Source organism: Cynoglossus semilaevis, chromosome 16 (genome assembly GCF_000523025.1).
Source record: "Cynoglossus semilaevis isolate Cse_v1.0 chromosome 16, Cse_v1.0, whole genome shotgun sequence".
NCBI classification, from domain to species: Eukaryota; Metazoa; Chordata; class Actinopteri; order Pleuronectiformes; family Cynoglossidae; genus Cynoglossus; species Cynoglossus semilaevis.
Genome location: NC_024322.1, coordinates 17,839,062 through 17,850,082, shown reverse-complemented (window position 1 = coordinate 17,850,082; position 11,021 = coordinate 17,839,062). Strand labels below are relative to the sequence as shown.

Sequence of the window (11,021 nt, the reverse complement as noted above, 5' to 3'; positions counted from 1 at the left end):
CATAAGAGCCAGATGATCTGCTGTGAATGTGATCTTTTCTTAAACTAAATGCTCTTTGAAGCAGTGAAACGGTTAAACTGGATATAAACTCTCTTTAAGGCTGAGCTGTGGCTCTTCAAATTTGTGACCCTGCTCAGGCCCCACACCCACACTTTGAGTTTCCTTGTGGAGGCAGGAAACCTACACTTAATGGTCTCTGCGGTCCAGTGATGCAGCGCACTGCCCCCAGTGGTCACAGGAGAGTTTCCTTAAGTTGGTGTCACATTATTTTCTCTGTCCATTGTCTTAAGTATGTGACCTCCTCATCTTAGCCAGCATTAGCCGTTAACCCTGCGGGGGGCGCTCTGAGGAGCTGAAGCACTGAGTAACTTATCAGCGGTCTTCCAGTGTGGAGGCATTAAAGCTGAGAGTGTGAGAGCAAACAGAGCAACACGGGGCCAAAGGCCCTGCTTAGTCATCGCTTCTCTCTGCACGCGCGATGGGGGGAAAAAAAGTGCCACTTTCGTCGGGCGGCGATAAGAGGGAATGAAAAGGCGGGAAACAGACCTGTGTAATGCTGATGGACACAGTCAGACCCCGGCTGAGCGGGGCAGGAGTGTGCAAATCAGCGGCTAAAAATGCCACATCAGCAGCGGTTGGATTTACTTGGATGAATAAACCCAGCTTGGGGAAGTGTTGGGGGGTTTGGGGCGGGGGGTGTTTGGAAGGTGTTGAGTGTCAAAGCGAGTGGCTGAGACACGGCTAATGCTCTCAGTGAGCTGTGGCCACCTAAGTAATTACTACCACTGCTGTTAGGCTAATCCGCCCGGCAGAGACGCAGACTCAGGGGAGCCCGTGTGGGGCTCCATCACCACTTGACTTGTGTGGATGTGTGAAGAATGTGAGGACCAGGTGTTCCAACTAGTACTACATGGAATTTAGACTCCAGGGGTGAAAGAGTCAGAAGTACTTCAAAAAATATATATATTCTCTCTCTCTCTCTCTTCCAGAAGCACCGACCACAGACTGACTGTGAGTGAAAACCTCAACAAAGATGATAAAATAATTATCTTACACTTCATTATGTTGGATTATTATGTTATTGCACATTGGCTTTTTTTCCTGACAGTTAAAAAAAGTAAAAAATTATTTTGCCTAATATTTTTCTAACTAATGTTTTTTTATATAATTATCATCTCGATGCAGAATTTAATATATTGATTAAATTAAGATATTGATAAACACTGATGTGTCTTTGTGTTCAGTTTGTTTGAAACACCAAATATATATGAACTAAATCAAAGGAGGGAAATTCATTTTTATTAAAATACCAAAATTGCTGTTGACTTTTAAATGTAATCTATTTCACTTTGTAATAAATCACTGGGTTTAAAAATAAAGATTTTGTGGCTGTAACAAAAGAGCACGTCCACCATGTGGCCGTGTAGTGAATGTACCAGTTAAAAATGAACTGGACTGTTTAATTCATTTATATTAATATTTTTAAAAAATAAAGCTTGAAGAAAATTTTTAAAAAAATCCCGTATATTACTTCATATTCAAAGTCTCCTGATAACTGACCAAGAACAAACAGAACTATTTGAGCCGAACATGAAAACGATGACAGAACAAACTCTAACTCTAACAACCAGTGACACAGTCACCACAGTCCAGTTGGTGTAACACCTGTTACAACTGTTACACTACAACAGCCCTCAGTACAGCCACGGTCAGGTGTTACCTTTGCGTTCGGAGCGTTTCTTGCGTCTCCTCTTGAACCTGCGTCTGATCAGGCAGTAATAGGAGTCCTGGTTCTGTGCACCAGCGGTGAGAAGGGCCATGATGACCAGGGGTGACCAGTACCTGGACCAGCGGTCTGAAAACTTCTCACTGACAGCCTGTCGACCTGCTCCTCACTGTTCACCTCTCACACTGACGACTGTAACGACGATAACAACAACGTGCTCTACGTGGAAACACCTGCAGCACTTCTCTGTTTCTACTTCTGTCCTCGCCTGGAATCCAAACTGTCTCTCCCTAACTCTCCTCCTCCTCCTCTCGCCGTCTTTCTCCTCTGTTGACTCCATGTCTGCCCTATCAGTAGTGGAGAGGGAGGTGTGGAGGGTGGGGGGAGGGTGGGGAGGTGGGAAAAAGAAGGAGGGGACTCTCGGAGGAGGAGGAGAGAGACTTGAGGTTTCAGACGGTTGTGGAAAACTCCGCCTCGGTTTTTTACACCAAAATCAACCCAAGACTCAGACATGGTCAAAAAACATCTGTCCAACTGACAGCTGTTCACAGCACGTTTCTATAGGTGTCAAAATGGAAATCACCACCTGCCAGTCCAACACGCCCACACACAGAACGTAGATCATGTGATACTAGAACCTGAATGTTATGACCACGTGACTGTACAGAACACGTAAAGACAGAACCAATGTGACCGTGTCCCCTCGGACTGTAGCTTTAATGTCTACAGTTTGAGAGAGAATGGGTGACGAGATGACGAAAAAGTGTACTCTGTCTCCCTCTAGCGGTTAACTTTTGTAATTACTGTCTTGACTGTAAGCAGAAAATATCAGACCTTGGAGTTTTTTTTACTATCACAGGTAAATGGTCTGCACATGGAGAATAACCATGGTTCTACTGTTATCTATCATTATCGATCTATTATCATTGGTTTGGCCTATTTAACAAATCAAAAATGAACAGAAAGACTAGACAACCTTACCTTTCTCTGGTGCTCTTGCTCTGGTGAAGGGTTTATGTGCCAGTATAAACCTGGGGAAATAAAAAAAAAGTAAGTAAACAACAGATATTTTATATAGTTTTACTGAATCCTCAGCCAGATCTTTACTTTACTTATATATATTACAATTTGCACAATTTCTTAAATTTAGTTTATATAGAAACAAAAATTATTATGACAACCATTAATCATTATAATTAATTTTTTATTTGCTTAAATATGTTTTAAAATCTTTCAAATGAAAATTGCACGCATTGAGACGCTCCGATCTCTCCAGTAGAGGGCGCTGGTATGCTAGCAGTGACACTGTTGAATGCGTGCATGTGGCGGTAGGAGGAAGTTAAAGTACGAGGCAAAAAAAAATCACCTTTACATTCGAATAATCAAACTTCATACACAGGGAATCGAACTAGTCATTTTTCTGCTGTAAGGCACGGTGACTAACCACTGTCCCCAACATGTGGCCCTGTTGTTTACAGTGAAATCAAACCATTGTTCAAGATGTTTTACTGTTTGACCTGTGTCTCCAAATGTGAAAAAATAACCCTGAAATTATTGTTCTTATTATTATGGTGGCTTATATTTTAATTACTCTAACTCTACACAAGGTTTAGGTAGTAAAGATGAATAGATAGTTGTGCTTGACGCTCGCGCAATGCCTTAAATAAATATAACATTTTTTGAAAAAAATACATGGAAATAAAAAACGTCTGAGGTTTTAGGTTCATTTTTCATAATTCAAAAGTACGTAGAAATTATACAAAGGACAAGGAGTCAAAGAAATTAATTCAAGACATGTGCTGAGGGAAACAAAAGTCGTCCAGAGAGGGAGGAAGGTTGAACCTAAATATACTCCAGGCACTGATCAATCACAGCTCTGTCTCCAGGCCTTTCTTCACCACAACGGCCCTGGACCAGGACCAGGAACAGGAACAGGACCAGGACCAGGACCAGAACCATTTTGCCTTCAAGGAAAATTACATTTGAACGTCTGCAGACACAGACACATGGTCTGTACACAACATAATTCACCCACTGCATTCAAACCACACCTGGACAGCAGTGGGCGCTGTTAGCACCGCTAAGGGAAACAACGTATTGCCTGGGCTGGATTTAAACCAGCAACCTAAGGACGCCAGTCATGACTGCTATAGTTGTCGTCCACAGGACGGACTTGACCACCGACTGACTCGACCGTGGCCGTGCAGCAGCCGTCTGTGGTTCTCCAGACGTTACACAAAGACGTCCTCGACTCGAACGACCACTAAACTCTGGTGGTTTGACGGAGGAACACAATCGCTGACAAAAACAACTTCTTAAAAAGGCTCTGACGGGGGAAGAGGTCCAGGCCGCTGTGGTGAGACCATCTGTTGGTTCACGCACACACTCGGCCAAGTGAAAAAAGTCCAAGGGTTCTAAAAATAATCCCACTGGAAACAATGTATTATTGTACTCCTTTAGAATCAGAGTTTGACGGTGGGATCAGAGAAGTCGATCAGGATCACGGCAGGTGACGATGCAGCTGTTGTGATGATTAAAAAGCACCCAAAGACCAACTCCACAACATGAAGTCAAACCGTGGACTCCTGCTCCATGAAAGTGAAAGACGGAAATGTTGATTGAGGTTTTTCCCCCCAGACCTCAAATGACAGAACCCCCAAAAATGTTTTGTTTCCTCCACAAACCAAGAAAATGACTCTCAGTATTTACAGGCAGGGACGCCACCAAACCGTCAAAATTGGAAAAATGCAGTCAGTTACTTTTCTTAAGTCGCTCAAAAGTTACATTTGTTACCTAGAAGGTTAAGATAAAAATGAAATAAAATAAAACATTTTGTTTAACATTATTATTTGATGTTTATTTTGGAGTCCAGTCTCGGGCCAGATTGGACAGATGGGCGGGCGGGACTTGGTCTGCGGGCCACCGGTTGGTTATTACTACTGTTCTACTGCCTACATCTGACCAGTGAGCAGCGCTGTTGGTCTGTTGGTCTTCTCTCCCTCCAGCCTGTTCCACATGTACTGTACTGTCCTGTCCTGTCCTGTCCTGTCCTGTACTGTCCTGCCCTGTCCTGTACTGTCCTGTCCGGTACTGTCCTCTACTGTCCTGTCCTGTATTGTCCTGTCCTGTACTGTACTGTCCTGTCCTGTCCTGTCCTGTACTGTCCTGCCCTGTCCTGTACTGTCCTGTCCGGTACTGTCCTCTACTGTCAGATAATCTATGAGGTGGTACGCCCTGATTTTCATACTGCCAGACTGTGTTTTTTTGTGAATAAATAAGGACTTTGCTGCAACGGTTCACTGCAGCGTGACAGAAGTTAAAGTGGAAGTAAAAAGAAAAAAAAAAGTCCCCAAAATATGATACCATCACCACCATGCAAAACAGAAGGTGTGGTGCTCTTTTTTTTTTAGAATATTACCAGATTATCTTTAAATAAAGAAAGTAAATGGATATGACTGGATTTTCTTCCAATGAAGTAAATTAGTAAAAATGAAGTACAATATTTCACTGTGTCTTACTGCAACCCAGAACCAAATGACCTATGGACTGGTACTGGTCCGCGGACCAGGGGTTGGGGAACAGTCTTCCATTAATAACCGGCCCTTCAAATGGAACTGTATTGCTGATGTGGCCCCCGGTGAAAATGAGTTTGACACCCCTGCTTTGGTTGATACTAGACACTAGCATTAAATAGATAATCTATGAGCTGGTGCGTGCTTTCATACTGCCAGACTCCAACCCCCCCCTTCTTCCAAAAAAACCCCAACAGCCTCTGCACATCTGCGTGCAGAGGCAGATGAAAACCGTCCAGGCAGGAGTGAAGTTTCACTGCCTTGTGAGGAAGTCCAGCTCCTGCAGAAGCTTTTTTGTTTCCTGACTCTCATCTTGTGACCAGAGTTTGGAAAGGGTGTGAGTTTGGAGAGAGGTGAAGGGGGGAGAAAAGGGGGGAGACAGGGAGAGGGGGTTTGTTTGATGAATTGGCAGAGACAGGCGAGAAGAGGCTTCAGAGCTGAGACACGGTGTCACCACGTGTGTGGGCTGCAGCTGTGATACAGATCAAAATGTTCAGAGCAGAAAAACCTAGATGAAATAAAAGGCCAAAACCCAACGGTACCAAACGGTACCGTAACACTGAATGTCAAATATCACACAGAGAGCACGGGTCACATGACAATCACCTACAGCGTTGTGATGAAGCCGTGCTTCAGGTAGATCTGTAAATGGAACTTTATTTAAATTAAAAAAAAGTTCCTTTATCAATAAGCTCTCCAATGACTTTTATTTTGAAAAACACCTTGATACGTGTCAGGAGGCGTCTGTATTTGACAGATAACAAAAGTTATTTTTGTTTGTTAGTTTGTTTGTTTTTTGCAGCCAATAACAAATTATCCACAGTTGGTTAGAAACTAAAAAACACACAAAAAAGAAAAAAGATTTTTGATTTAGTTTGAATTTTCTGACAAAGTTTGCAAAAAATGTATAAAAAAAACTATAAAAAAAACTAACAATACTTCATTGTCAGAGGCTGTGATTGACTGATTTAATAATTAGAAATTACTTCTCATCAGGTACAGATGTCTGCAATGTTTCATTTAACCAACATTCTTCCAGCAGAGGGCAGTGTTGCTACACGTAAGAAATATTGTTCAGTATTGGGAGAAAAATGGAATATTATGTGGACATTTTTGTCTGCTTTAACATATGAGCAGTTTTTTAAATCACTGCTCGTTATTTATTTCAGTCCAAGCAAAGGTCAAACGGTTTTTTTTCCCCCGTCTCTTCTTTGAAGCTGCAGACATTTAATGCCCAACCTTGGGGTATTCGCAGAGCAGGCCTTGAAAAAAAAAAAAAGCCTCATTTGACATGAATGTATTTGAAACATTAGCCCAAAACAAACTCTGTGAATGTGTTGCTAAGAAACACTTAAAAAAAGAAAAAAAGACATTAACTTTGGCTGCTAAAGGTCATTTGTTCATTTAAAGGGAAAGTTCTGGAAACTGTCCCGACTGGCATTTGCAGGGATTTGATTTCTTATCCTGTCCCTCAGGAGCTGGACTTTGTACATGTCTAAGCAGAGGAGGTCGTTCTGGAACAGCTCCCTAAAGTGAACGTGGACATTTAAAAAAAAAAAAAAAAAAAAAGCCTCAAAGACTTCACCAAACGGCAGGTTTAAAAAGCAGACGTAGGAACTTTCTTCAGGTACAAATATGCAACAGTACCTGGTACTGTGTGCTACTGCATTGGAAAGTATACAAGCTTTGAATATGTTGTAGGTACAAATATGCAACAGTACCTGGTAAACTTAAACTAAAAACTTAAACTTATGTTTACGTTTTTTTTTTGGTACTGTGTGCTACTGCACTGGAAAGTATACAGGCTTTGAATATGTTGAGTCAAAATCATCGTGTGATGATCCTGAGATGCAAAGGTCAAAAAGGTCAACGTTAAAAACATTTGTATCCACCCCCCCCACCTCCACCCCAACATGTCCAGACTTTTATCATTCTCAAAGATCAACAGGATTATCCTGGATGCTGCACCGGTGACACCTAGTGGGGAGTTCGTCACGGGCTCCTGATGAAGCCGCACACTGACAAGTGAAGAAGCAGCTGTTGGCTCCACATGGATCACAGACGCCACCTGGCACAAACACACTCGCCCACGGTGACTTTCAGCGTCCAACCAATAAGACTGCACTACATGGTTAATGTCCGTTCTCCAAATATAGGGATTTTTTTTTTCTCACAGACGACGAGAGCGTGGATCAGTATCTGACAAACAGATGTTGTTTTGATTTATTTAATTCAGCAGCTCCTGGAACAAATGCAAAACACACCGTGGTATTAAAGCAAAAAAGTCACGAGAGAAAAAACACCCTGAGAACAATAGTAACCTCCCTCTCTCTCTCTCTCTCTCCCTCTCTCCCAGGCGGAGACAAAACAATCTTTTAGCAGCTCCACATCTTGTGATTACACCATTGTGAGGCGACGGCGTTTATCAGCTGTTCTGTTGGTCTGTGAGTGATTCCTAACCAGAGCTTCCGTCTGTTCTGGATAAACAGACCTGTGAATAGAAATGACTTCATTCTTCCCACGGAGGTTCCCTCGACTCCTCACCCCTGGGTGTGGTCCACTCCGTAACCAGCTCTGACACAAATCTATTTCTCCGCTTGTGGCGTTGGGGATTTTTCGGTTTGACCGCGGTAATATATAATATATATATCGGTGTGTGTGTGTGTGTTATACATGTGTTTGTGTCCAACACCGACATGAGATAAACAACAGATGTCTGTGTTTTTTTTAAAACTATCCACCGATACGGTGGCAGACGGTGAAGGTGTGACCAGTATCTCATATCAATCCACCCCAGTATTTAAAACGACACAAATACTGCTGTGTGCAGTACACGCAGTACACACAGTACACGTCTGACATCGGACACATCAGTCTGCAGTAACCAGTTAAACTTACTCGGGATCTTAGCTTAACTACGACCCCCACACTCTTAGTGAAGATATGACTGTTACACAAGTGTTGTGTTGTCAACTCTCCTGCTGCATTCAAGGTTCTGACAAAAAAAAAGAAAAAAAAAAAAAGGCATGTTGTTATGGCAACACCAGGAACTCTGTGTTGGCTGCTTCTTCACGTTGTAGGAAGGCTGCGTGGTACCGAGTTATTTTGAAACACAAACACCAATTCACCCAAGACCAAATTTGTTTCAGTGTTTAAATAACAGAACGTCAGGTGGAAAAAAAAAAAAAAACGCTGCTTCAAGGCCACGGATTTGAAGAAAAAAAATAAAAAAAACATTCCAGTGGAGGAGAGTTAAAAACATCTAAGATAATGAAGTTGGAGAAACTCAGGACGTTCCTCCTTATTTGGACATTTGACATGATGAAGACAAATGTCTTCACAAAACACTGCTTGACCAACGGCCCGGTATTGGTCCACGACCCAGTAGTTGGCGCCGCCCCCACCTCACCGTTCAACACACAAGCTAGGTGTTCTTCATAACGCACGCCAGACTTTTTAAGATGTCCTCCATCAGGATGACGCACACCACTTTTCTGCTCACTTTTATTAGCTCGCTCCGTCTCATGATTTGCTACAACACAGACGTCAGCATTTTCTCCGCTGACGAACGAGCCTCTGTCCGCTGCCCATTTATCTTTTCGCACAGCTGTGTGCCCTTGTTAGCGGCACAACCTTTCATTTCCTGTGCCAGTGCGAAGAGAGAGAGAGAGAGAGAGAGGCCGGGGTCGACGGGGGAAGAAGTGTACCTGGTCCCTGGAGGGGGGGATGGGGGGGGGGCACAACAAAGAGGGATGTAGTCACTGACTCACTGATTATTCAGCACGGTGCCTTCAATTGCTGCGGGAAAATTTGACGTCACTTTTTTTTTTTTTTACTCAATCCTCGCAGCTTGTTCCTGACACAGCATCTGGGCACAACGTGTCCGAGTCCGACTGCGATTGGATGAGGGGTGTGTTCACTACGGTGGAACTGAGCGGTTGAAAACTTTGGCTGACTTTTTCTCCACCTCCCTCCCTCCCGTCCCCTCTCTCCTCCTCCTCTCCCCCTTCCTCCTTCTCGTCTTCCATCAACTCAAAAACTGTCATCCCTGCCACCGCTGCAACGCGGTGTCTGTCAAATATCCCACAATGCCGAGCGACACGTGACGTGCGCTGTAAGGGAGGGATCCCGTGCACGCCTCCTGGGAGTTCATTTGTAGAAAAAGTATGAAATGTCCTGGACAGAAAGAACTCTTGCTCTTGTTCTCGCCGCCGCGTGAAAAAAAAAAACAACTAATTTCTCGGTGCTGGTGCGGAGTACGCACCGGCGTCGGACTACAGACGTTCATTATTCATTTTTAATGGCCTTTAGAAACACAGAGGAGATGATGATGAAACTGTTACTGGGACAAACATGAGAAGATTATAGTGTTATGGAAAAAAAATCTAGGTTTGTTAATAGGTGGAATGGTGTTTTTCATTAAAAAAAAATTTCATAAAAAAAACATTTAAATAAAATCGTTTGCTAGCAAAATCCTATAAATGATACTGTAGTAGAAATGAACAAAAATCACGTACAGGAACTGAAGGAGAGTAAAAGGAGGTAAAAAAAAAAAAAGATTTAGTTGTTTTTAATGACTACATAATCAGGTATCCTTCAGTTGACATGCTGGTGTTACACAATACACCCGTCCGGGGCATGAACGCATGCGAATGAGCTTTTAAAATGAGTTGGATCAACGATAAAACAGATGCACACACACACACACACACACGCGCACGCACATGCTCAGAAGATTTTTTTACTGCACTGCAATGCAGTGTGACATTAAGGATAATGATTGCACGTGCACAGACAGAGACGTACAGTATATATATATATATATATATATATACACTGTATATACAGTGCAGTCCCCTGAGTTTGTGTGTGTGTGTGTGTGTGTATACAATAATGTCAAGGTGAACATCATGGTCACAGAGAGGAATTTCTTCGGTCTGTTGTCGGGGAAGAGATCGTGACAGGTGAGCGTCAGCGACTGCAGCTGGATTATCAGCAGGTCGTGCTGACGTGGAGTCACTGCGTAGTAGGTCCTGCAGCCCCCACCGTCCAGCACCACCAGCAGCAGCAGCAGCAGCAGCAGCAGCAGCAGCAGCAGCAGCTGTCTGGAACTGTGTTCAGCGTAAACGTTAAAGTGTCTTCATATTTTCACTTGGCTCTGACACAACACTTTCAGAGGAGAAAAAAAAGGAGGCGGACGTAATTTCATTATAGACAACTCACTGGAGTCCTCGTTGCAGCCGTTGCATAACTGAAGTGATTTAGCTCTTGCAGCAAACTTAACGAGGTCGGGTTTGATATGAATTTTGTTTTGTTTTCGGCGTGGAAGCCGAGCGTCTTCGTGTACGAACGTTTTCAAAAATGACGTTTCAATCATACGCTGCGAAAATGTTTGGCGTCACATCATCATTAAAATAAAACAAGTTCAACTGGTGGAAGTCTGACTTTGTTATCATTGTATTAATGCTAATTTTAGTCTATATTAAATTCCAAACTTGAAATTTTATTTATCTGTCTGTAAAGTTAGATCTACTTCACTTTAGCGACGACTACAAAGGGTCTAATAAAAGCTGCAGATTCATTTAAACGACCGTGAACGTCGGTGCTCATACAACATAAATTTGAAGTCAGGCAAAAAAAAAATAAAAAATTTCCCTCTTCAGCTGCTCTGCTGGGACAGTGTTAGCATTTCTTGGTGAAGGTTCTTCATGCAGGTGTACGTC

The 11,021-nt window shown here is 42.9% G+C and overlaps 1 protein-coding gene across 3 annotated transcripts in view; it reads right to left on the bottom strand.

The window, feature by feature from the left end:
* Window positions 1–11,021, bottom strand: part of adarb1b (adenosine deaminase RNA specific B1b) — an 84,132-nt gene that overhangs the window by 36,366 nt on the left and 36,745 nt on the right. For 2 of the 3 annotated variants that reach the window (XM_017039982.2, XM_025064016.1), the window contains exon 1: window positions 1,721–2,049. In XM_017039982.2, the coding sequence (XP_016895471.1) occupies window positions 1,721–1,820 (100 nt within the window). In that variant the 5' untranslated portion in view covers window positions 1,821–2,049. Of the gene's footprint in view, window positions 1–1,720; window positions 2,050–2,707; window positions 2,758–11,021 lie in introns of those variants that run through there. The other variant, XM_008329082.3, reaches the window with a different exon arrangement.